Raw genomic sequence first — 27,458 nt, forward strand, 5'->3', positions numbered from 1 at the left:
AGGCTTATATACTGTTTGTTGTCCAGCCGCATGCCTTTCTGAATAATTATATTTAAAATTGGCATAAATAGTTGGATTTTAAATTGGGGTTTTATTAATATTTTAAATTTTAAATTTATTTTAATTTAATTTTAAATGGGGTTTTAGTTTTTATATATTTTAACTTTTCAGGCTAGTTTTAAAATAAGTTTTTTAATTTGCATTTTAAATTGTATATTGTATCACCTGTTTTATTTTTGCCTGTACACCGCCCTGAGTCCTTCGGGAGAAGGGCGGTATAAAAATTAAATAAATAAATAAATAAATAAATAAATAAAAATATTACATTAAAAATCAACATAACACAAACACACACGTACACAAACATAGAGATACACATGCACATATATATAACTCACACACATATAGTATACTTAAGCCTAAACTGTGCATAGGGACTACCCAGACGGCTGAAAAAAGTGATTTCTGACAGGTTCTCACACTTTTGACTGGTCCTCACACGTACAACTATCTTTACATTTTGCACCCTATCTTGTAACCGTGGTGAAGAGAAGCAGTTGTGAAATGAGTGATATGGTTGTTAAAAATGCTGCAATGGGCATAAATGTGAGGATGGTCATAAGTGTGAGGACTGGTCAAAAATTACTTTTTTTAGCCCTCTGAGTAGTTTCTATGCCCATAGCCACATCCACTCAGTCACATGAGCAGTTAGCCACGCCCACCAGTCACATGACCACCAAGCCACACCCCAAAATAAGCCACGCCCATCCCCCCCCGTGGCCCGGGCCTTTGCTTATTTTTCTGTATTTGGCCCTCACTCAAAAAAGTTTGGACACCCCTGCCTTACAGGGTTGTGCTGAGGATTTCAGCAGGTATCTGTTTGACAAAATCGCTCAGCTTCGGGACGGTCTGGACCAAAACTGGGTAGTTTCGGGCGAGGTGACGGAGGCTAGTCTTGTTGAGACCATCTGGGAGGAGTTTGACCCTGTGGCTCCCGAGGACATGGACAGGTTGCTGGGGCGGCTGAATGCCACCACATGTTTATTGGACCCGTGTCCCTCCTGGTTGGTGCTGGCCACCCGGGAGGTTACGAGGCTGGCTCAGGGATTGTTAACGCTTCTCTGAGGGAGGTGTTGTCCCCACCGCCTTGAAAGAGGCGGTGGTGAGACCCCTCCTCAAGAAGCCTTCCCTGGACCCAGCTGTTTTGAGTAACTATCGTCCAGTCTCCAACCTTCGCTTTGTGGCGAAGGTTGTTGAGAGTGTGGTGGCACACCAGTTACCCCAGTACCTGGATGAATCTGTCTATCTAGACCCGTTCCAGTCCGGTTTCCGACCCGGGTACAGCACGGAGACAGCTTTGGTCGCATTGGTGGGTGACCTCTGGAGGCCGGGATAGAGGTTATTCCTCTGCCCTGGTTCTCCTTGATCTCTCAGCGGCTTTTGATACCATCGACCATGGTATCCTGCTGCGACGGTTGGGGGATTGGGTGTGGGAGGCACCGTTTCGGTGGTTCTCATCCTATCTCCGACCGATCGCAGACGGTGTTGGCAGGGGGCAGAGGTCGACCTCGAGGCGCCTCCTTTGTGGGGTGCCACAGGGGTCGGTTCTCTCGCCTCCTGTTCAACATCTATATGAAGCCGCTGGGCGAGGTCATCAGTGGTTTTGGGGTGAGTTATCAACTGTGCGGATGACACCCAGCTGTACATTTCCACCCCTGACCACCCCAATGAAGCTGTTGAAGTGTTGTCTCGGTGTGTGGAGGCCGTGCGGGTCTGGATGGGGAGAAACAGGCTCAAGCTCAACCTCCAAGACTGAGTGGCTGTGGATGCGGCATCCCGGTACAGTCAGCTGCAACCGCGGCTGACTGTTGGAGGCGAATCATTGGCCCCAATGGAGAGGTGCGCAATTTGGGGTTCTCCTGGATGGACGGTTGTCCTTTGAAGATCATTTGGCGACCGTCTCCAGGAGAGCTTTTACCAGGTTCGCCTGGTCCGCCAGTTGCGCCTTTCTAGACCGGGATGCCTTATGCACGGTCACTCATGCCCTCGTCACTTCTCGCCTGGACTACTGTAACGCTCTCTACATGGGGCTCCCTTGAGGTGCACCGGAGACTTCAGTTAGTTCAGAATGCAGCAGCTGAGGATAGAGGAGCCACTCGTGGCTCCCATATAGCAATACACAAACATGACTTTTCTTCAATATTGGTATACACCCTTTTGGCTGAAACAACCATACCTCTAATTCATTTAGCTATTCTTTAAATGTAATTGGATAAAATGTATTCTTGACATTCCAAGACAATCTATGAGAAAAGCCACACCATCACAACCTACTGTAACTTATTTTTATTCAAGGCTATAATATGGCAATATATTTCTTATTCAGAAGGAATAATTCTACTTTACCCATAAAGTGGCTCTAGGATTAAATGCAATTCTTAAGCTGAGAAATATTGCTCCATTTAGAGAATGTGTACTTTTCTACTAAAGGCAATACATGCATTTTACTTTTTTCCTAAAATGAAAATAAAATATTGCCTAGATTCAAATTAAAAATGATCTGCTTTACTTTCAGAATTTTCACAAATACTACTAATAACAAAAGGACAGAAGAACATCTTTACTATTATAAATGGGACTCTGAAGTAGATAAGCTATGGCTGATCACACTCATTTTTATACAATTAATCTTATTTTTTTGTATACAGACCTGATGGAACAGGTTCAGCTGTAAGATGTTGTTTTTCATGTAATTCCCACATACGAACACTACCATCTTCTGAACAAGATATTAATTTTCTATAAGAATAAATCAAATAGTTGTGAAGAAGCATATTTGCACAACTCTACAAAATCAGTTGACACTAATTTTTTTAAAAGTGGCATTTATCTCTAGAATTGTTTTTATTGATTTACCTACGCAATTTGCTATTTTATCAACCAGTCTAGGCAACTTATAACCAATCATGGTTTTAAAAAAACATGTACAATTAAGGCTAAAACAAGTGGTTTCATCACAAATGAGATAATCCAATTTAAACCAGAATGGAAGAGGGAAAAACATACCTATAGAAGATTCTATGATAGGTTTTGCTTGTCCTCCGTGGAGCTATGCTATCTCAAAGAATAACATCTAGGATTCTCACAGAGCTGAGATTTTTGTTTCTTTGTTAATACTTTTTTAAAAAAATATTTTAAATTTAAAAAGAAGTTTTTTGGGCTAAAAATTAGGTTGCCTGCACACAGACTATGATAGAATTCAATGTAAGGAAAGTTTAAGGGAGAAAATGCATAAATATTAAGTATGTCCCTGATCATCTTTCTGAAAATAAAGAATGCATGAAATATGCAAAGTAAATTGTACCTGTTGGGAATGTTGGTAATATGCAGGACAGTGGAATCATGAGCAGTTTTCTGGAAGGCAATCACACGTTTCATCTGAAGGTTATATACATAGATGCCTTTGCCAACAGCAGCAAAAACACACTGGAAAAAAATAAATCAGTAAGACATCTTAACAAAAGATATCTATTTTATGTAAGAGGTTTCCAATTATTTCTAATTAAGTCAAATATGTAAGAAGGGAAGAACTATGCACATCCTGATTTATGACTACTATATTTATTAAAATATATTAGACTTCAGTTAGTTCAGAATGCAGCAGCGGGTGATAGAGGGAGCCACTCGTGGCTCCCATATAACACCGATCCTGCGCAGGCTGCACTGGCTACCTGTGGTTTTCGAGTGCACTTCAAGGTGTTGGTTACCACCTTTAAAGCGCTCCATGGCATAGGACCGGGATATCTTGGGACCGCCTTCTGTTACCACATGCCTCCCACCGGCGATGCGCTCTCATAGAGAGGGCCTCCTCAGGGTGCCGTCAGCCAGGCAATGCAGGCTGGCGACCCCCAGGAGAGCCTTCTCTGTGGGGCACCTACCCTCTGGAATGAGCTTCCCCAGGACTTGACAACTTCCAGACCTCCGGACTTTTCGCCGCGAGCTTAAAACATATCTATTCTTTCGAGCAGGACTGGCTTAATAGGGTTTTAAATATGGATTTTATTGGGGTTTATTTTATATTTTGTATTGTATTTTAAATTTAGGCTATTGGAATAAGTTTTTTATAATATTGTTTTTATTGAATGTATTGTCTTTATTTTATCTGCCTGTTCACCGCCCTGAGTCCTCCGGGAGAAGGGCGGTATACAAATTAAATTATTATTATTATTATTATTATTATTATTATTATTATTATTATTATTATTATTATTATTATTATTATTATAATCAAATTAATTATAACTAATATGAAACATAAAAACAGTTTTTCAGGTATTATTATTACTATTGTTGTCAAAATTTATTGGCCACCCAATTTCAGTGGACTCAAAACTACAAAACCTATTTTATTAGGTCTTTGCCAGCAACTCAATTATTTAATAGAATAACAGAGTTTGAAGGGACTTTGAAGGTCCTCTAAGGCCAGCCCCTGTACAAGTAGGAGATCCTATACCAGTGATGGCTAACCTTTTTGTCCTTATGTGCTGAAAGCAGGCATGTGCGCATGACAGCGCACATGTGTGTGCCCACACTCATAATACAATGCGTGCACAACACCGCCCTGCGCATGCACACAACACCAATTCACAAGCCACCACCACCACCCATTTTGGGCCTAGCAGGCCTCCCTGAAGCCTCCTGGGACCCAAAGAGGGGCACGGAGGGCACTCTACACACACACACACACACACGCTCCCCCGCCTCCTCTGCATGTCTACACTGTCACAGGTGTTATGTCTGCCTTGTATGCAGCTTTATTCCTCTCTAGCATTCATCTCCACTGTTTAGTGATGCATTTCCTGCATCTTTAGGATTTACCTCTATCCTTATGAAACCTTATGAAAAGAAACCTTCATTGAAAATAACATCTTATTGCAGCATCCCTAAATATACAACTATGTCTCTTCACCCTCCATGATTGCCTAATTCAGTGATGGCTAACCTTTTTCTCTTCGTGTGCCAAAAGCGAGCCTGTGGGACAACGCTCGTGCTGGCACCCATAATGCAACGTGTGCCCCCCGCGCATGCACGCACGCCCCCTATGCATGAGCGAAAGGGGTAGGATTCAAAATTTTTAGCAACCTGCACCACAGGGGCATTTTCGCCCTCCCCAAGCTCTGGAGGCTTTTCTTGAGGCTCTTGGAGAGTGAAAACAACCTCCCTCGGACTCCAAAGGCTCTCCGGAGACCGGAAATTGGCCTGTTTCTGTACTTCTGATACACGCACGCCGCTCCCCCACACTCCCCTGTACCTGCACGTGTGGCCCCCTGTGCATGTGCGCACATCTCCCGCATGCGCCCCGCCACCTGTGCATTCCAAAAATCAGCTGGCCAGCAGTAGGCACACGCATGTGCAGTGGAGCTGAGCTAGGCAATGGCGTGTGCCCACAGAGAGGGCTCTGCATGCCAGCTGTGGCACGCATGCCATAGGTTCGCCATCATGGGCCTAATCTATCCAACTGGCTGCACTTTGACAAGCAGTTGCAAAGATCACTCTGACTTAAGAACAGAACTGATAGTCTCTGAATCTAATGTTCTTCCTCCCTACTGAGAGCTAAACAGAATTTTTCTTTTTAAAAAAATTCTTTTGGATTGTGGACAAAACTCCTGGTATTTCCAGCATTTTGTGGCTATAGAATGATCTATATACAGATTATTCATTTAGTATTCATTCAAATGTCTTGCTTAGCAACGGAGATTTTGGACTCAATTTTGGTAGTAAGTCAAGGACTGCCTGTATGATGGCAGACTATCATAAACATGTGAATTAGAGATGTAGCAAATTCAATAATCTCAAATTCAATATTCACCATCAGATGCAGGGTTTGCACTAACTCAAAGTATAGTTGATTTCCTGCGTGTTACAACATTTTTTTTTATTTGCATTTATATCCCGCCCTTCTCCGAAGACTCAGGGCGGCTTACAATATGTCAAGCAATAGTCTTCATCCTTTTGTATATTATATACAAAGTAAACTTATTGCCCCCAACAATCTGGGTCCTCATTTTACCTACCTTACAAAGGATGGAAGGCTGAGTCAACCTTGGGCCTGGTGGGACTTGAACCTGCAGTAATTGCAAGCAGCTGCTGTTAATAACAGACTGTCTTACCAGTCTGAGCCACCAGAGGCCCACATTTTTAAAAAAATAATGTGCCAATATTTCTCTTCATGTGCACCAATTATACAAAAATTTACTTAATTGCAAAGGAAGTTATCATTATTTTATGTGTTTAGTACATGTACCCCTTCCTTCATGCAACTTAAAACAACATGCATAGTATTCCTAGCTGCATCATAAATCCTCTGACTCATATAGCAAGATCAACTTGATGTACACAGACTGCCAAATACACTCAGTAAATTATGGTTAGTCAATAAAGTAAACCAAAATCTTAATATTACTATTAAATATAAGGAAAATAAGAAAACAAGAGGAATATTAAAGAATTTAATATTTTCTGAATGAGAATTCATTTCAATAATGAGGATTTCGCTCACAAATTATATTTTTCATATTCCCATGTATCTCATTACTACTAATATTGTACTAAATACATTAAAGTATATTCTACTTCAGTTTTGAAATGAAATCATCCATCTGCATTTTATGGTCTTACATATGAATGATTTTCATTTACAATGCTAAAGGAAATTTTCAAACTTAAGATTACTTTATCCATAGACCCTTTGCTTAGGACTGATTAACAGTATTTCTAGTTGGGTTGAACGTAACATACAACTGAAAAATAATCCAATTATGTAATAAGTTATCATTTATTAACAATGAAACATGTAATTTACATACTTTTTATAGTATTATTTTTACCTCATGATCAGAAGTTAAATCCTGAACTGACATTTCATTTTGACTTTGTGATAATTTTATTTCTTGTTGGGGATTCACATGAAGAGATGCATCCCAGTTGCATTCATACCCTCGCATTGTCCAATCCAACGAATTCCACACAATCATTTCACCAGCATGGGAGCCAGTCACAAAAATCAAATCTAGATATCAAAATAGTAAATATTGATATTGATAAATAGCAATCTATTCTTTATTCAAACATTTGGATTTTAAAATGGACAATATATTATGTTTTATAAAGAGAAATGTTTGCAAAGGGTATCCTTTCCAAACAAAAGGATTTAGTAAAGTCATAGAGAACATAGTAAAATGTTCTGTTACTGCAGGCTACTGGCTGGCAACTGATGAACTTTAAATTAACCATGACTTGCTGAAACCAACCATTAAAATATTTCCGAGAAGCTTAATTTCACTTTATTGTTACCTTAGTCTCAGCTCTCTAAAATAGAACTATAACTTTTTACTAGACAGCAGAACTATGTTGTCTCTTAGTGTAGCACAAAAGACTCATCTTTATAAGATTCTGTATCTTTACCAAGTCAGCCTACAAGAATGTATTATCTTCAAAACTGTTATTTCTATTTCAAAATATAATAATAAAATTGGAGAAAAAGTATTTTGAAGATTTGAAGAGAAAAACATGGAAATGTGTGTGGCAAGGAAAAAGAGCAAGAATCAACATAAAAATGCTCCAAAATGCAAGATCTAGAGGGGGGGTTGGACTACTGAACTGGGAAATGTATTACCAAGTGGCAGCATTAACATGGATTAAAGAATGGATTCTACTGAGGAATATAAGACTATTGACACTGTAGGAACATGATTTACAACTAGGTTGGCATGCTTTCCTATGGTACGGGAAATAAAGGATACACGGATATTTCCAGAGACATTATATAAGAAATGGTTTGTTATCAGTATGGGAAAGAGTGAAAGAAAAACATTATTTGAAAATAACAATGTGGCTTTCCACAATAAAAGCTTTGACATATCCAAATATTGTTAATATGGGGAATATTGTTAGATACAAGGATAATTTAACAGAACGGGGAGAACTGAAACAAAGGCAAGAATTAGAGAGTCAAGGGATTGAGACAGATTGGTGTACAAGATTGCAGATACAATCAAGGTTTGAAGCAGATTGTAGACAATATGATTTTAATTTGAGGAAATCAGAATTGGATGTGATACTGACAGGAACAGATGAAAAAATGATTAGGAAATTATATAATTATTTATTGCAGATTAGATTAGAAGATAAAGAAGTAACAAACAATGATACCATGGGCAAAAACTTTTGGATATACTATTGAACTGGAGAAATGGCAACAGCTATGGGAAAGAAATTATAAATTAACAGCTTATAAAGAAAACATGTATAAGATGTTTTATAGATGGCATATGCCCACCAGAAAGATAAGTTAAGATGTTTAAAGATAAATCAGCCAAATGTTGGAAATGTCACCAATTGCCAGGATCGTATAGAATAGAATAGAATTTTTTTTTATTGGCCAAGTGTGACTGGACACATAAGGAATTTGTCTTGGTGCATATGCTCAGTGTACATAAAAGAAAAGATACGTTCATCAAGAATTCTAAGGTACAGCACTTAATGATAGTCATAGGGTACAAATAAGCAATCAGGAAACAATCAATATCAATATAAATCGTAAGGATACACGCAACGAAGTTATAGTCATACAGTCATAAGTGGAAGGAGATGGGTGATGGGAACGATGAGAAGATTAATAGTGCAGATTTAGTAAATTGTTTGACAGTGTTGAGGAAATTATTTGTTTAGCAGAGTGATGGCATTCAGGGAAAAACTGTTCTTGTTCTGGTGTGCAGTGCTCTATAGCGTCGTTTTGAGGGTAAGAGTTGAAACAGTTTATGTCCAGGATGTGAGAGGTCTGTAAATATTTAATTAAATTTAGATGTAAACTAAATTAAATTTGATCTTTGACTTGGCCCAGTCTCCAATTTGATGGGAGTGTGGCACCCTGCAAACCATTTAAGGCTACGGGTGGCCTTCAGCCTAGAACAGGGGTGTCAAACTTGCATCGTCAGGGCGGCATAATGTGACATATCACAATTTTTCCCCCTTCGCTAAATCAGGTGTGGGCATGGGTAGCGTGTGACACATCCAGCCTGCAGCCGTGAATTTGACATATATGTCAATATTTGACATATTATCATATGTGATGGTCCTGCAAAGAAGCAAAGTACTATTGGGTTAAAATACGGACATTGTTAGAGCCTACTTGTGCTAAATATGCTGCAGCAACATATAGAGTTAAGACCAGAGATATTTCTATTGGGAATATTACCGTAGAAATAGAGTAAAGAAGATACCTATTTGATTATTCATATAATAACAGCGGCCAGAATTGTATTTGCACAGAATTGGAAAGCAGATAAAATCCCAATGGAAGGAGAAATTATAAAGAACATTTTAAAATGTGCAGAAATGAACAGACTAACACTGAGAATAAAAGATAAAGAGGAGTCGATGTATTTCAAGACATGGGGAAAATTTTATGATTGGTTAGAAAAGAAATATGAATAAAGGTATGGAGATAAAATAGATAGGGAACGGATGAAAGAGAAAAAATAATTAGAAGAATAGAAACCCAGACGATGCCTAGGTAAAGGGAAAAGGGGGAAAGGGGGGGAGGGAAAAAGTGAGATTATTATAAAAGTGTACACAAATGATGAAACAGATTAATTATTAAAAAAACAAATAAGAAACTGAAATGAAGATGGATGCACATAGATAATCAGGGCTGCTTGAATACCATTCTAGTTTGATTTGAAAAGGGAAACAACAAGAGAGAAGGAAAGGAGTAGAGAGAGAGGAAGGGAGAAGAAAGGAAAGGAGAGGGAGAGATAGTAGAGAGGGAAAAGGAGGGGAAGAAAAGGGAGGGGAAAGAGGCATAGGAGAGAGGGTTAGAAAGGGAGGAAGAGAGGAGTGAGGGAAGGGAAGGGGAAATAGGAAAGAGAAGGAGAGGAAGAACGAAGAAAGTAGGAAGAGATGGAGGAAGGAAGAGAAGGGGAGGAGAAGAGAAAAGGTTGTGGTAAAATAAAGGAGGGTAAATGGTAAAAGAGCAGCCCTGAACAATTAAAAATGAAAGTTAAAAGATAAGATGATGGATAAAAGACTGTACACTCAAATATGTTTATGAGAAATAAAAATAAAAACTTTTTGAAAAAAAATGTACCATCTTTATTCCTCCCTTCCCCTCTCCCCATAAGGTAAAGGTAAAGGTTCCCTCGTTCCTGACTCTAGGGGCTCATCTCCGTTTCAAAGCCAAAGAGCCAGCACTGTCCGAAGACGTCTCTGTGGTCATGTGGCCGGCATGACTAAATAGGGACCAAAGGTGATCCCTATTTTTCTACCTGCATTTTTTATGTACTTTCGAACTGCTAGGTTGGCAGAAGCTGGGACAAGTAACGGGAGCTCACCCTATTATGCAGCACTAGGATTTGAACCGCTGAATTGCTGACCTTTCAATCAACAAGCTCAGCGTCTTAACCACTAAGCCACCACGCCCTTCTCCATATTTCTAATATAGACATTTGGAATATTTAAAACAAAAACTTCTAAGGAAGTTTATTAGGAAAGGTTTATAGAGGTATAAACCTTGTTGGCAAAAGAAGAAAGTAGGAAGAGATGGAGGAAGGAAGAGAAGGGGAGGAGAAGAGAAAAGGTTGTGGTAAAATAAAGGAGGGTAAATGGTAAAAGAGCAGCCCTGAACAATTAAAAATGAAAGTTAAAAGATAAGATGATGGATAAAAGACTGTACACTCAAATATGTTTATGAGAAATAAAAATAAAAACTTTTTGAAAAAAAATGTACCATCTTTATTCCTCCCTTCCCCTCTCCCCATAAGGTAAAGGTAAAGGTTCCCTCGTTCCTGACTCTAGGGGCTCATCTCCGTTTCAAAGCCAAAGAGCCAGCACTGTCCGAAGACGTCTCTGTGGTCATGTGGCCGGCATGACTAAATAGGGACCAAAGGTGATCCCTATTTTTCTACCTGCATTTTTTATGTACTTTCGAACTGCTAGGTTGGCAGAAGCTGGGACAAGTAACGGGAGCTCACCCTATTATGCAGCACTAGGGATTTGAACCGCTGAATTGCTGACCTTTCAATCAACAAGCTCAGCGTCTTAACCACTAAGCCACCACGCCCTTCTCCATATTTCTAATATAGACATTTGGAATATTTAAAAACAAAAACTTCTAAGGGAAGTTTATTAGGGAAAGGTTTATAGAGGTATAAACCTTGTTGGCAAAGGTAGAAGAAAGTTATGAAAATATGTAATGTATAATGAGTGTTGTACCAATCATTACAAATAATAAAACTGGAAACAGGCTTACCACTGACACTGACCAATGACACAATATTATCCTGGTGATCAATAAGTCGTTTTATTTCAGACACATCCCATTCGGTTCCATCTCTGGAAGCTTTCAATTTTAGAATTACTTGGAAGACAAGATTCATGTTAAAAAAAATTATTAAAGTATAGGAAACTATATTATGTGAAATATTGTTCTTTACTTCCTATCAGCAACATGTTTGTAGTAGTTTTCGCCCATAACGCTTTTTTTCAGGATATACCATTCCATTACCATGCCTTCTTTTCTGTGTTTACTCGAGATGATTGTTAGGAAGTATTTGGGGAAAAATGAAAGGGGTGAAAAATCCCTTTTAATGTTTGAAATTACAATGTTTTCTGTTATAAATGATAGAGGTGCTAGAAAATTATCTATCAGTACACTATGCTGCAAATCATCTAGGCACCTTTTCGTGATTTCAGTGAAAGAATTAGATATCACAATTCATAACTATAGTTAACTATAGCAGTCCTCAATTTACAACAATTGAGCTCAAAATTTCTGTTGCTAAGTGAGACATTTATTAAGTGATTTTTGCTCCATTTTATGACTTTTCTTGCCACACTTGTTAAGTGAATCACTGCAGTTGTTAAGTTAATAACATGGTTGTTAAGTGAATCAGGCTTCCCCATTGACTTTGCTTATCAGAAGGTCGCCAAGGGTGACCACATGACCCTGAGACACTACAACCATCATTAATCTGAATCAATAATGGAGCTATACAAGCTACATTGCCAAGCTAAACACTAAGTCAAGAACATCAAGATGTTTGGAAGTGGCTTGCAAGATTGAGGTCAGTCTCACTGGTTAGACCAGGCCAAGAAATCAACTCCACAGTAAGGCTAAAATTACTTTTATTAAGACTGGCTATAGTAGCACAATCTTCAAGTCTGAATATATTGTACTTTCTATTCCTCTTATAAGGAGGAGTGTGCTCAAGCTACTTCTGAATGTTATCTCTGGACATACACAATGTTTTACAGCTTGTTGGAGTTTGCCTAGCTCATCAAGGTCATCTTCCTTACTCTCTATAACTATTTATAGCAGGAATGTACAACCACATGTAAATCTGAATGACAGAAGAAAAAAATATTCCATTCTCAGTGAACTATCAATTTACCTATATTTAGATATATTACATTTTAATTAATTATATTATATACAAGTTAAATGCCATTTCTTATTCTGGCTCCATCAATTATTTGAAATGTGAAATGTGGATTCCAGCTCTAGTCATTCAAAAATCAGATGTGGTGCTCAGCCCACAAGAGCTGGCACTCCTTTAATTTACAGTGATACTTACTCAATTCTTTGCCAACAGCTGCTGCCACACAATTTTTCGGCAATTCAATCATAGCACTGATATCTTTATTAAGAAAGGGGGAAAGCAGAACAAATAGGAAATTAATATCTTCTAGCTTACATGTTGTTTAAAAAAAAGTTATGTACTACTCTCAGCTACTTAAACCAGTCGATATTATGATTTCCAAGTGTTTTGCTCTTCATAGGAATACTTCCCATGAAAGCCATGAAAAAAAAAAGTTATAGAAAACCATTTTTATCTGTGTAGAAGATAAAACACAAAGATACCCCCTGAAAGATGTTCCGATTTTTTTATCAATAGATTTTGAGACAATGGCTAGTGTTGGGAGGGCTTATGTAGCTAAAGATGTGCATGAAGCAGAAAATGTGTTCAAACCTGAAACAAATACTATGTTCAGCAGTTCTGCCAAATTGTGCTGGATGTAGTGTGGTTCAGCAAAAACCAGACCCCCTTCCCCCCAAAATTGGTGGGTTTGGACTTCAGTTGAAAGAAAATCCAGGGTAATCACACAAGCATAGTAGGGGAAGACTGGTATGTTTTCTCCATTTCTTCTATCTTTCCCTGAATGCTCTGTGAGCTGGCCCATCTACTAACTAGCCAAGTGCCTTTCATTCCCTATCTTTTCTTACGCTGCACATGAAACCAAGGACACCAGCATAAAGAAAGGCAAGCTCTTGGAAAACTGGGGAAATGGGCAGGCAGTTTGGATATGCTGAACTTGAAGTCAGGGATGGTGGATATCCCATTGGGTCCATCCATCTCCCAATATTCCCAGCATTTTATTTTTCCCGTTTCACCTTTGCTACTGCATACTATCAATGACCTTGGATTTTTCTTCTTCTTTCATATAAAAAACACTTATTCTTGGAACATTTGTATTCTACTCCATGTTCAGGCCAAAACATATATGTCTCAATCCAGACATATATGTCAGGCTTCTCTAGGAATCATTTGCATGTTTACATCTGGCCATGGTCAAAATGTCCAGTTTTCAAATCAAACTGTGTTTGAAATTGTCAGTATATTGTGAAATTAAAAGGAGTTTTCAACATGTCTTCTGTCAATTTACATTTATAGATATCTTCAGCCAATCTACTACCTGTTTCTTCTACATAATAGCAATTTTAGACCGAGCCAGATCCAAGAATGCAAAATAATTCCTAGAGACTTGGCACATGAAAAAGTTAGTAATTAGCAGATGAATTGAGATAATTCTCAATTCAAGCAAAGTCAAGGAAAGAGGCCAACAGCTCTATCAGATCCCATCACAGATCTAATAAACAACCAGATAAGTTGGAATCAGTGTCAGATAAACAAGAGTAAAGAAACAAACAATAAGCCATTCAAAGAATAATCAAAGATGAAAGGATGTCTCAGTCAAGGATGATAAGCAAAATAATTGGGTTATGAAAAGAAACAACAAAAATGATGGGAAATGCAAGTAAGCTCTTGTTACTGTTATATTTGAAAGTCCTGTATATATCCAGTAAGAAAATAAATTCTAACAATTATTCCTTTTTTACCTATATTTTAGAAACAGAAATTAATATATTTGAAATCAATAAATTTGATATGGGTATGTGTATTTGTAGTTCCATATACACCAGTAAACCAAATGCTTGTCAAAATGTCAATTACTTGTTAAATTATATCTCCCAATTCTGAAATTTGAGAAGATGGGCACTTTAGAAACAAGAAATAAAAACGAACATAAATAAATTTCTCAATTTATGAAAAACTTTGGATATATAATTTGTCAATTCCCCTTTTCATTAACTTATATTGAAGGAGTGGCAAGACAAGTATGATCCATATTTAATTCATTCTTTAAAAATAAAATAATACAAAATTCAAAACTATAAACTTCAAAACTTGAATAACCTAAAATTTTAATTATTTTTTTCTTTTTTTCTATCTCTATACATATTTAATATAAATTTCCTTTGCTTGGTTGTTCAATTTTGTACTTATATTTTTATTCAATGTTTTTAATTTCTCTCTCCTTCCTTTATTAATATCTTACTTTAAATAAAATATTAAAATTTAATATTTGCTTTAGTAATATGTAGGATTTTTTGTATAGCAAATAGTGTATTATTTAATATTAGTTTTTCTTCTAAAATGTAGTTTTTATACAGCTGTATACTTAACATAATTTATATAAAATATTACATATCAAAATGTAATGTCCTGTATGAAATGTTAATAGTATCCATTTTAACTTTTATTAAGCTTTAATATAATGTTATCATTAGTATCAAAGAGACTTTGCCAAATTAATGCTATAACATTTTATAGATTCATTTTACTGTTTGTAAGTTATTTAAATTTGTTTACCTGCATCAATTAGATGACTTGTCTTACACAAGAGATCTAATTTTTGGTTCCAAACACACAAATCACTTCCTCCAGAGAGCCATACATCCATTCTTTGAAGAACAGTCAAACACTACAAATTACAAAATCAGATATATAATGTGTAATATTTTTGAAGTATGTTTTCAAATAAAATTATCAGTTTTCGATACTAAAACATTCAATTTCCTACTATCATTCAGATATTAAAACATTTAATTTCCTGCCAGTAACATTTATAATCATTTATAGAGCTTTATGCAGTTTATGAAGCAGAAAGGAAAAAAAGGAAACTCTAGTATTTCAAGATCATGTTGAATTATAAATGCAGTTGAATATGTGTCTTCTCAAAGGCAAAAAGGTAATGAATACAATACGATACAATATAATACAATTTTTTATTGGCCAAGTGTGATTGTACACACAAGTAATTTGTCTTGGTGCATATGCTGTCAGTGTACATAAAAGAAAAGATACGTTCATCAAGAATTCCAAGATACAACACTTAATGATAGTGGTTTCCCCTCTGGACATTCCTGACTCTAGGGGTAATTCTTATGTCCATTTCTTAGCTGAAGAAGCCAGCATTGCCCAAGGAAATTTCCATGTTTATGTGGCCAGCATGACTATATGCCAAGGCACACAGAATGCAGTTAGCATTCCATTGAAGTGATACCTTTTTATCTACTTGCATTTGCATGCTTTTGAACTGCTAGGTCACACAGGACTCCGGTCTTGATCCCAGGCTGTCAGCTTTCCAGTTGACAAGCTCAGCATCTTTATCCTCTGAGCCTTTACGCCCCCTATATTCAATAACACTTATTTTCAAATTAAATAGGATTGCACTGTATATTTTTCAAAACTTTGAAATAGTTTTTTTTGTCAAGACAATATCACATTAAGAATGTTTTCATATCCCGCATCTAATTTTGTTTAAAAGGAAGCAACTCAAAATGAGACTTTGAATACCACAAAAATGATTAGTCCTTGAGATGCTCCAGTTTTTCAAATAGGTCAACATTAAATATAGAAAACTGAAATTAAGATTTTACATTACAGAGAAGTTACCATATAGTAGCTCAGTACTGCCACCTGAAAAATATCAATATTAAAGACCAATACTGACATTGCTTTCCACTTTCTGTGTCAGATAGAAACTTAGAACTACGGACAATCTTGACTTATGACCAGTTGTTTAACGACCATTCAAAGATACAACGTCAGCTTGTAAAGACTGCTTTATGGCCTGTAAAGCATTTCTGGCTATCATAAAACATTGCACACCCTTGGTCACATGACCACATTTCGGGCATTGGGAAACTGACTCACATTTATAACTGATTGCCAAATGCTCCACAATCATGTGGTTGTCATTTCCTATCTTCTCTGTGAGCTTTCCCAGAAAGTCAATAGAGAAGACAGCAGGAAGGTTGCAAGCTAAGGAGAAAATGGAAGCTGAAATCCTTCAAGATTTCATCTCCGTACCTGCAGCCTGCTGAAGGATCTCCCTTCGGTACACAGAAGGGAGCTGAAATCCTTTAGTGGCTGCAGGAAAGCTTAAGAATGAAAGACAGGGAGCTCTTTTGATCCATCCAAAAGACCCAGGAGATCACTTAACTGCAACTAGTAGTGCTGGGATTGTAGCTGTTGAACAAAGCAGTCATGTGAGCATCTTGTTTAATGATTACTTCATTCAGCAATCAAGATTCCGGTTTCCATTGTGGTCATTAAATGAGGATTTTGTGCAATTCTCTAATAAATAATAGAAACATGTATTTGTGCACTTAAAGGAGTCTTCCACCATAATCTCATAGATGTAATTTGAGAAATAATCAAGAATACATTGGTTGAGATCCATAGGCTTCCAAGATTATACAAAGCTATTTATAGTAGTGATTAATAACAATAGTAAATAGTAAATGGACAAAGTGATTGAATCCATCCTATTGTAATGTGCTCTAACTAAGAAGATTGAAAATATATGGTTCGCTGAACTTTCAAGGTATCTAAAAAGGAACCCAAAGTATCTAAGTGTCTAATCTTAGACACAGACAAACACTAAACGTGCAAATTTGTTAGCCGCAATTGGATTCTACAGTGTGTAACAAATATGTAGCTGATAGAACTGCATCCTTAGGTCTGATGGCGGATTAAAATCTAAATAAATGAAATAGACAAAATCTCATCCAGTTTTACTTACCTTTACGGTGGAATGAAAACAGGATACTCTGTGAATTTGTCTGCCACTATCACAATCCCAAACCTGGTTTCAATCGTTAAGGACTAAGAATAGCAGCTGAAATACCTTATATGACTATAATAAAAAAAAGGAGGCATAAAATGGAGGAGTCCATTAGATATGATTCTATTTCCCACAGCTATTTCCTATGCAAAAGTGTTTCCTTGAGCACACAAGTGATGGAAGAAGACATTATTTCCTTACTGTAAGAGAAGAAAAAGCACCAGGTATGCAAACATGTAAAATCTTTTCCTGAGTGTTTTTATTGATCCCTTTTTGTTCATGCAATGAAGAATTGTGCTGTTTCACAACTGCATCTTATCACTGACCTCTTTAGCCATACATCAATTTGTTGTAGAAATGATGAAAGTATATTGCTTTTATAGCATTTTGCTCATTAAAACCCTAAACTTTAATGTAATAACATCATTTATTATGCAACACAAACCAATTCTGCATTTCTCTAGCCAAAAAGTAAAGGATACAACTACAGTTCTGTCAGCACTTGCTGTCAAAATCATATGGCATTTTTCTTCACAGGTATCTGACAAAGGAAAAGCTGCAAGAGCTGTAATTTTTTGTGTATGTGCATGTAGCTCAAATAACTTTTCTCCAGTCTGAAAAACAAAAACAAACTTGCTATTATAATAACAGTGCTAAATGAATACAGAAACATGTGTCATAAGAAACAATACAAGTAATCAGACTCCTCAAAGCATTATTTATTTTAAAATGAGAACTGATACTATATGATGCAAATAACTAGTCCATCTAGCTTAACCTTCCCTCACCTGCTGCTGTTATTTGCCAGAAAACCCAGCCACTTCCTATAAATCTGTTCACCGCGCTAGCTAGCGATTACATTAAGTGATGGAAAACACATCTGGATAATGGTAGGCTGAGGAAGGTTAATCAGCATTGTGTGGTAGAAGCTCTCAAAATTTCAGGCAGAATTGTTGTTGTTAGTTGCGAAGTCGTGTCTGACCCATCGCGACCCCATGGACTATGTTCCTCCAGGCCTTCCTGTCCTCTACCATCCTCTGGAGTCCATTTAAACCATGCCTACTGCTTCAGTGACTCCATCCAGCCACTTCGTTCTCTGTCGTCCCTTTCTTTTGCCCTCAATCTTTCCCAGCATTAGGCTCTTCTCCAGTGAGTCCTTCTTTCTCATTAGGTAGCCAAAGTATTTCAGTTTCATCTTCAGGATCTGGCCTTCTAAAGAGCAGTCAGGGTTGATCTCCTCTAGAACTAACTTGTTTGTTCACCTTGCAGTCCAAGGGACTCTCAGGAGTCTTCTCCAGCACCAGAGTTCAAAGGTCTCAATTCTTTGGCGCTCAGCCTTTCTTATGGTCCAACCTTTACAGCTATACATTGCAACTGGGAAAACCATAGCCTTGACTATACGCACTTTTGTTGGCAGGGTGATGTCTCCACTTTTTAGTACGCTGTCTAGATTTGCCATAGCTTTCCTCCCCAGGAGCGTCTTTTAATTTCTTGGCTGCAGTCCCCATCTGCGGTGATCTTGGAGTCCAGGAAAATAAAATCTGTCACTACCTCCATTTCTTCCCCATCTATCTGCCAGGAATTGAGAGGGCCGGATGCCATGATTTTAGTTTTCTTAATGTTGAGTTTCAAGTCAACTTTTGCACTCTCCTCCTTCACCCGCATCAAGAGACTCTTTAGTTCCTCTTCGCTTTCTGCCATTAGAGTGGTATCATCTGCATATCTGAGGTTGTTGATATTTCTTCCGGCAATCTTAATTCCAATTTTTGATTCATCTAGCCCTGCCTTTCTCATGATTGTTCTGCATATAAATTAAATAGGCAGGGTGATAGTATACAGCCTTGCCGGACTCCTTTCCCAATTTTGAACCAATCAGTGGTTCCGTGTCCAGTTCTCACTGTTGCTTCTTGACCCACATACAGGTTTCTCAAGAGACAAATAAGATGGTCTGGTACTCCCATCTCTTTAAGAACTTGCTACAATTTGTTGTGATTCACACAATCAAATGCTTTAGCATAGTCAATGAAGCAGAAGTAGATGTTTTTCTGGAACTCCCTAGCTTTCTCCATAATCCAGCGTATGTTGGCAATTTGATCTCTAGTTCCTCTGCCTCTACGAAATCCTGCCTGTACTTCTGGTAGTTCTCAATCCACATACTGCTGGAGCCTAGCTTGTAGGATTTTAAGCATAACCTTACTAGCATGTGAAATGAGTGCAATGGTACGATAGTTTGAACATTGTTTGGCATTGCCTTTCTTTGGAAAATGTAAAATGACCTTTTCCAATCCTGTGGCCATTGTTGAGTTACTCAGGCAGAATATTTTCCAGTAATACCATAGACACTGTATGGGGTCATAAATGTGAGATGGGTGGCTATACAAAGTGAATGAGTCAATGAATGAATGAAAATCTACCCCAGAATGATGACTTTTAATTCCTTCGTAATTATTCTTATAGCAAAATTTGAAAAATATTTCTACATCTCACCATGCAAGTTTCAATGCCCCGAATGAAGTGCATCCTGCCTTTTCTAAAATACAATTTTACAGCCTTTTCTAAAAATGTACCAGAGTTCTTATACTAGAAAGCTGAATTCTGTTAGTAATACAAAATATTTTTTAAAAGATTATTGTATTTGATTTGTGTTTATATTAACTAAAATGATTTACTGTATTAATGCTAGATATGGAAAATAATGAAAAGATATGCAGAACCCCAAAGCCAAGTAAAATTTTTGCTGTGACTTCTTAAATTTAGTTGGCACTTTGAAAGAATAAAACTTTTGTTATTACTACTTTAGACTGTAAATGCTTTTTAAAAGGAAAAAGGTAAAAACTGACATCAGCCACACAAGGAACAACTGAAGAATCTGCTTCAACCTACTCTGCCATCTACAAATACAGTAGATTTGGTACAGCAACCATTCCAAGGTCCTGAACGATATGATGGTGCTGAAGATGTAAGTTTGTGACCCAGCCCAAGACATTAAGACCTTTGCAACGTATGTCTTTCTCAGCCATAAGTTTGCCATTACAGTTAGTACACGGTCTTGTGCTTGATGGGGGTTCCCCCCTCCCTCGCCCTTGCAGAGTGGAGAGATGGCTTAAGCAATATTTTTAGGCAATTTCTGCTGTGACTGACCCATTGTTTTTATCCCCTCTGTCTCGCAGAACAGAAAGACGGAAGAAGAAGAAATGTCAAAGAATAAGCAGACATACAATGAGGAACACACATCTGCTAGCAGCAGCTGTTTGCCTGGTAAATTCAGAACAGGGAATCATGCACAAGCTAGGCAAAGAGCTAACCCATTTCTTTCTATGTGTATTTCCTATTGTGTGTCTACTTACTCTCTTGCAATCCCTTCCTCTGTATGAATGTAAATACAAACAATAATTCCTTTCTTGCTAATTATCCCAGCACCTGGATGAACATTCAAAATGGGAGAAAAAGGAAAGCTGAAGCAAAGTGATAAACACAGTTGTGGTCTGATTAGAAATGAGCAATTAGTGAGCTCCTGTGTGCACCTGTAACAAGCCTTTCAGGACCTCTCCCAATTTCCTCCAGTACCCTCCCCCACCTCCCCACAGTACCCCAGCAGTCTGTACCTGGAACTCCCTCTGGTTCCTGATAAACAACCAAAGATCTTGGGGTTACAATAACAAATGGAACTGCATAGATTGTCATTGCTAAACAATGCATTCACATGATGTCATGTTTAGGTGAGCTATCCCAATTCCTAGTCCCCATTGCTGTCATAACTCAAGAACTACCTGTATTGCATAAGTGTCTAGTTATATAAAATTAAAAAGTAGTCCATTGGTTTAACAGTATTACAAAACATGTAATTAAACAATTTCTGCACAAATATTCTAATACTGCAGATATGCAAATATATAATCTAAATGCTCGTTTCATCTTCACCTTTCAACTGTAAATTACATTAATAAACCCATGGTTCTTTATTATGACCTACAGAGTGCATTTTTAAATTTATATTTCTATTTCTGCAATAATGCTTCTGTTATAAATCTTTGGAATATGAATTACAAATAATAGCTAATTTTATGTTTCAGCAGGTCATGCATTTAAACATCACCCAATCTACATCTATGGATATTTTTATAAACAATTTTTTAATTTCCTAAACAAACCTGAACATTCCAGAGACATACAATTCCATCATCACCAGCAGATGCAAACCTAGTAATGAAAAAAAAATTGAAGACATCTGTAATTACATTACAAAAAAGCAATAAAAATGTTTATTGATAATCATTATTTAAATAGACCAGTGACAGATATATACAGAGAGAGAGATAAAATATTAACTGAACCTTAGAAAGTATACTTAAATCTTCAAAATGAGATTATGTTTTTATTATTGAATAAATAAAATGTGTATTATATTTTTATATGATCAGGCTTCCATTTCTAGCACCTCTGCATTCATTTGTTGTAACACAGTCAAAATAGTCACCTAAAACACTTTTGGTTTTCATTATTTTAAAAAGTAATGGCTGAAACCAGATAATAAACACTAGCCCTCTACAAGCTAAATTTAATTCTGAAACTATATACTGAATTACTACTAACACATTATGTAGCACAGATATACTTTTTAAAATCTTCTAGAAAGAATTAATGTCTCAATAAGAACAATGCTTTAGTGTTGTTGTTTTTAAATTAAACTATGAAAGTCAGGCTTTCATGTGACATTCTCCTGCCAGATCAATCTCATATTGCAAATGGATTTCTTTTCACCAAGTTGGTGTTTCATGGGTCATCTGATTCTTTTCCAGTCATGATCACCATCCTCTATAATCTTGTCTATTTCCTGGAGGAGCACCAAATGGTCAAACAAGCAATTTTAAAGTGTGTTACGAATTCAGTCCAGTTTAATGTGTCAAATGCTAGAGTATTACTTGCAATTTTATTTCATTCCATTTTTTGAAAGATGCTTGCTAAGGCTTAGCCTTCTTTAGTGATCTTGCAATCAATATGACCTTCTCTTCATGTTCAAAAACATAAAAGAAAAGAAGTGAAAAGCAGCTGCCTGTTAGGTTGATACAGGATTTATTTAGTATCTTCAGAAACCAATCTGAGAAAATTTTCCACTCACTGGTTTTAGCTGAGCCACAGAGAAAACAAGAAAATCCCTCTGCAAAATTCTGAATAAGATGAAATTATCTAGAGAGCTGAAGCATGAAACCTGGCTTACAACAGTTGACAAAAATGCAATCAAAGAACTATGAAAACTAAATGAAATTGTTTCAAAAACCAAGTAACAATGCTAATATTGTTGGAAGTATTCAAATAAGATAATCATGTTTTAGTTAAAAATCCTCTAATGACTGAATTAGGAACAATGAAAATAAAATTGTATTATAATTAAAGGAAGACATAATATTCTTGTGTATAAATTATTCCTCTTTAAATAAATATTATCCAAAAAGTGATTTTAGTTTAATATGTCAAATTTGCTTTAAAACTGTACTACATTTCACTGTGTTAACTATTCAACTAAAGAAATTTGAATTTAACATTCGTACAAATTAACACAACCTGATCTTCAAAAATATGGAATAAAGTGTCATATATTTGAGAGATATAATTGATAACAATAGATAATTTGTAGTTCATTTTATCTGTTCTGTGATTCACCACAATCACAGTAAGGTATCTTTCATTTTCTGTAAAATGCTTTCTTTCCAATTTTGCTGATAAGAAAACAACTTATAAAATGTATATAACTGTTGTGAAATAATGCATTCTGAGACATCTGTTTTCAGTGAAGTGGAGAAAGCTAAATGGCAATTAAAATCATACAACTTGCTCTGTCAAAATCTTTGACAGATGTCTTTTAATTGGCTAAAAGATTGTAGGGATTTCTTGCATTAATTTATATATAAGAACTAAGCTGTCCATCATATATTTTTCAATTTGGGAAAGCAAAACATTTAAGATTCATTTTAAAAAAATAATTGAAGTCATCTTTACAGTGCAAATGAGGAATACAGAAGTAATGTCTCACCTGTAGTCATCAATTGCCACTAGAAAACGCACTATATCATGGTGACCTTTCAGCACAAGAAGCTCAGTATATGGATTCTGAGTTTGTTCTTCACCAATAGTCTGTATAGATTTCTAGAAAAATAAAACTGAGCATCACACAATTTATAGTCTTAATATTTTTCAATCAATAGATTATACCCATTTTCTATTCCTCTTGGTCCGATCCTAACTACTGATTTAATAATAGCCAGAGTATAAGCAGATATATTTACCATGCTAATATATTGTATGTATGGGAACAATTCTTCTTAAATTTAGTTAAAATTGTATTGTATAAGTATCCTATTAGTTTAAGCATAGTTGCATATTTTCCAAATTTAAGTTCCCAGTCAGATATTGTCGGAATTGTATTTTTCCTTCCAATATTGAGTCTAGTTTATTTTTGCTGCTCTAATCATGAATCTCTTTAAAGTATTTTTCTTGATTTTCCCCCCTGAGATTTACTACTAGGAAAAATTATGATTTAATTTCAAATCACAATTTTCTGCATTATACTATGTATGTCTTTCTAGTACTTTTGAGTTCTTTTACATGTCACCATATGCGGTAAAATGTTCCTTCTGTTTCATGACATTTCCAACATTTATTGCAGTCTGATTTTTTTCAGTTATTATTGATGGAGTTGTATACCATCTATATAACATTTTAAAATATCTCCGACACTGCTTGTCTTCATTGGTTTATCAGACTATTTCAGTCTGGGCTGTTTTTATGATTTTATGGTTTTGGTTTTTCTTTCTTTCCTTTTTTGCTAGCTTTGTATGACATCCAGAATCCATTGGAGGTAGGCATCTAATAAACGCATTTTGTACCAATTTCCTTTTAAGTTATAACTTGGTGTTTGAATAGTGAAAGTAGTGAAAGTGATGAGCAGACTAGAAAGCACCCTTTCTGAGCCCATGGTAATTTTGAATGGTCATAGTTGTTAAATGACCAGTCATATGTCAAGGACTACCTTGTATGTCCAAAAATACCATAGCTGATCGTCAACTGGCAAAGGAAGTAGGCATAATGAAGTAGGAAGACTGTATATGACTTCTCATCCACTTCTTCCTCACTTGCCCTCTATCTACTGATCTGCTTAACAGCCTATACATTGCTGTCTGTAACAAAAGGGGGAATTACATTTAACCTGGGAGGGAGAGATTGCTGGTTCAGTCTTAAATGAATCATTTAAAGGTTTCTGCTATTTCTGTCAACAGTGGGTTTTGCATGACTCTCCTATTCTTATTAAGTGAGAGGGAGGCAATACCATTCTACATGTTCTAAGGCCATTTTATGTACTTCCAGATCCTGCAGACTGTAGCCAATCATTGGCAGCGCTATATTGTTTAGATCAGTGGTCTCCAACCTCAGCAACTTTAAGCCTGGAGGACTTCAACTCCCAGAATTCCCCAGCTAGCAAAGCTGGCTAGGGAATTCTGGGAGTTGGAGTCCTTCAAGCTTAAAGTTGCCAAGGTTGGAGACCCCTGGTTTAGATACTTAACAATTTGGGAGCCAGGATGAACTTGACAAAACATTTGGCAATTTCTTCCTCTATTGTAATCTAAGTGGCAAGAAAACTAGTAAACCAAGTCCTGAAGTCTTCTAGGTCAGGGGTCTCCAACCTTGGTCCCTTTAAGTCTTGTGAACTTCAACTCCCAGAGCTGGCTGACGAACTCTGGGAATTGAAGTCCACAAGTCTTAAAGGGACCAAGGTTGTAATCCCCTGTTCTAGGTGGCTGTTAAACTCGTATCATTTCCATTGAAAAAGGAGTGCATTTAGTCTTATGAAGCTGAATATCAGCCATTTCCCATTTTAAATCCATGTTTCTTTTCTCAAGAGTTCTCTCTCACTTTCAACCATTTCTCTCCCATGTTTCTTCAGTCTTTTTGCCTCTGTTTCCTTTATTTATTCCTTTCTTTTAAAAGAGGAAGAAAGAGTAGCTGCACAGTTCAGTTTCATATTCACTTCAGACAAACACACAGAAGGGGCAGGAACTCGGTCTGAAAAATAAGAGGCGATTCTCCTACTCCGAGTAAACCAGTTGCAGGGATAATGGTTCTTCTGTAGTTACCAAGGGGTCGGTCTTTCGCAACTCGGAGGTCTCTAAAAAAAACAACAAGTAGCTTCCCTCATTCCCAGCAATGTGGGAACTCTGGGAATTGGGAAGGGCCACCTCCTCGGAGGGCTTGGAGAAAACTACCACCTGCCAAGGCTCAAGGCTATGTAATTGGCCTACGCCGAAGGAAAAAAGCCCTGGACACTGCTCCGATTTCCTCAAGGCAGAGGCAGCGCTGCGTCCACCGGACATAAACGAAATAAACACAATGCCTCCCTTTGTCAGGACAGGAAAACCAAGGATTCCGTTGACGCGCCGCACCTCTGCTTATCAACGCCCCTCACGACCCATCGCGGGCTTTTTACCTCGGCCAACCCTTGCGGCTCGCGGCCCCCTCCTATCAGCCACCGCAGCATTGCGAGAGGCGGAGTCCAGCGCCTGGAATGACGGCCTTCGTGTCTCCGGTTGAAATGCCGGTCGTTGTCAGGCGCAGCGGGCGTCCCTGGGCTTAACGCGGAAGTCTTGTCCCTCACCTCTCGCCGTACTTGCTAGGGGGGAGGGGAGGTGGGGAACCGGCGACGTAGAGGCCGGTACTAGAGTGAGGCGGCTGGTCGAGGGAGAAAATTCAGGAGATACCTCCGCGGCTAATCGGTCCATGACACAGAAACTCTGGGTTTTTCCCTGAACTCCTGCAGGTTTCCTGGATGCTAAACTAGATCCGACTAATGGACAACCATTTGACTAGGATGTTATAAGTCTCCTGCCTTGAGCAAGGGGTTGGACTAGAACAGGGGTCTCCAACCTTGGTCCCTTTAAGACTTGTGGACTTCAACTCCCAGAGTTCCTCAGCCAGCTTTGTTGGCTGAGGGACTCTGGGAGTTGAAGTCCACAAGTCTTAAAGGGATCAAGGTTGGAGACCCCTGGACTAGAAGACCTCTAAGGTCCCTTCCAGCCCTACAATGCTATGTTATATGGTATATCAGGTGCCAAATTGGCACCCTGTCAATCTTAATACGTGAGCTAGGAGGTCTTCATCAACCTGGTGCTCTCCCAATATATAGGCTTTCAATTCCCTCGATTCCCAGCCAGCATGACCCAAACTGTCTAGGAAAGGAGGGATCTGAAGTTGAAATATCCAGAAGTTATGGGGAGTTGGATGCTTTTATAAGGACATTCTCAGTTTTCAGCAATTGCATGACAGGCATAAACTCAACAGGAGCCGTTTTTCTCCTTGCCTATAAGTGGGAATACCATCAAGTGTTTATCTCCTGTTGGTATTTTGAAGCAGGGATAAGCACTCTGATTTTCCAGATTTTGGGCTCCAACTCAAGCTAACATGGGAAAGAGTCAACTATTGAAGTAATCCAGCACAACGTTTGGAGAAGCACCTACCGTAATGCCATCTCTGTCTTTCTTAAACAGGTAGCCATTCTAAGTTCAGTCTCCACTTTTTAAAATAAAGAAGATGAAGGTTATATAATATTAAAACTAAGTAATATTATATTGATTGCTACAGAACAGAACAAATATTGAATGAAGAATAGCCCTTGGTTATTCTGAAAAGTCTGATAAGATCATGGGTTGTCCAGTTTAAGAATTAATATATCTTCACCCTGTGCCATTAATCATTAAAACCCCAACACTTTAGGGTTGTGGTTAGATAGGGTAACCTGATTCATAGGGTGGAGTATGGTCCTTTGAAGGGTTCTGTTTTGCATTGCTAATACATTGATGCACTAATAACTAGATTATTTCCAGGCATAGTTCAAATGTCAGAAAGTGTCAGAAATTACCTTTCCTTCTTGCATTTAAGCAGGTTGTGAAAACCGTTGTTTTACAATTAACTTTTTGCTCCAGATAATTAGTCCACAAGTCGTCTCTTCAAGCATGTATATTTTTATTTAATCTTTAATTAAACATTACCATATTATAATATTCTGTTTTTACAACAGTTTAAAAGCTGTTTTTATAATTGTATATTGTGCAGAGTATATAAGATTCAGCTGTTAACAAATTAATAAATTAATAAATCTATGGAAACTGTTCTGGCTCTCTATCATAGATAGTTAAATACCTAATTATCTTAGGTAATTA

At 37.3% G+C, this 27,458-nt stretch overlaps 1 protein-coding gene across 1 annotated transcript in view; it reads right to left on the bottom strand.

Annotated features, from left to right (window-relative positions):
- WDR41 (WD repeat domain 41) overlaps nucleotides 1-25,944 on the bottom strand; it is a 35,043-nt gene extending 9,099 nt beyond the window's left edge. Inside the window, exons 1-11 of the mRNA XM_058170046.1 lie at nucleotides 25,730-25,944; nucleotides 23,282-23,394; nucleotides 21,402-21,450; nucleotides 17,733-17,864; nucleotides 17,209-17,271; nucleotides 14,991-15,102; nucleotides 12,633-12,695; nucleotides 11,309-11,416; nucleotides 6,888-7,069; nucleotides 3,365-3,486; nucleotides 2,711-2,799 (exon numbers count right to left, since the gene is read on the bottom strand). Coding sequence (XP_058026029.1) covers nucleotides 2,711-2,799; nucleotides 3,365-3,486; nucleotides 6,888-7,069; nucleotides 11,309-11,416; nucleotides 12,633-12,695; nucleotides 14,991-15,102; nucleotides 17,209-17,271; nucleotides 17,733-17,864; nucleotides 21,402-21,450; nucleotides 23,282-23,394; nucleotides 25,730-25,780 — 1,084 coding nt within the window. The 5' untranslated portion in view covers nucleotides 25,781-25,944. The remainder of the gene's footprint in view (nucleotides 1-2,710; nucleotides 2,800-3,364; nucleotides 3,487-6,887; nucleotides 7,070-11,308; nucleotides 11,417-12,632; nucleotides 12,696-14,990; nucleotides 15,103-17,208; nucleotides 17,272-17,732; nucleotides 17,865-21,401; nucleotides 21,451-23,281; nucleotides 23,395-25,729) is intronic.
- Between the last annotated feature and the right edge of the window lie 1,514 nt (nucleotides 25,945-27,458).

This window comes from Ahaetulla prasina, chromosome 2, assembly GCF_028640845.1.
Source record: "Ahaetulla prasina isolate Xishuangbanna chromosome 2, ASM2864084v1, whole genome shotgun sequence".
Taxonomy (NCBI): domain Eukaryota; kingdom Metazoa; phylum Chordata; class Lepidosauria; order Squamata; family Colubridae; genus Ahaetulla; species Ahaetulla prasina.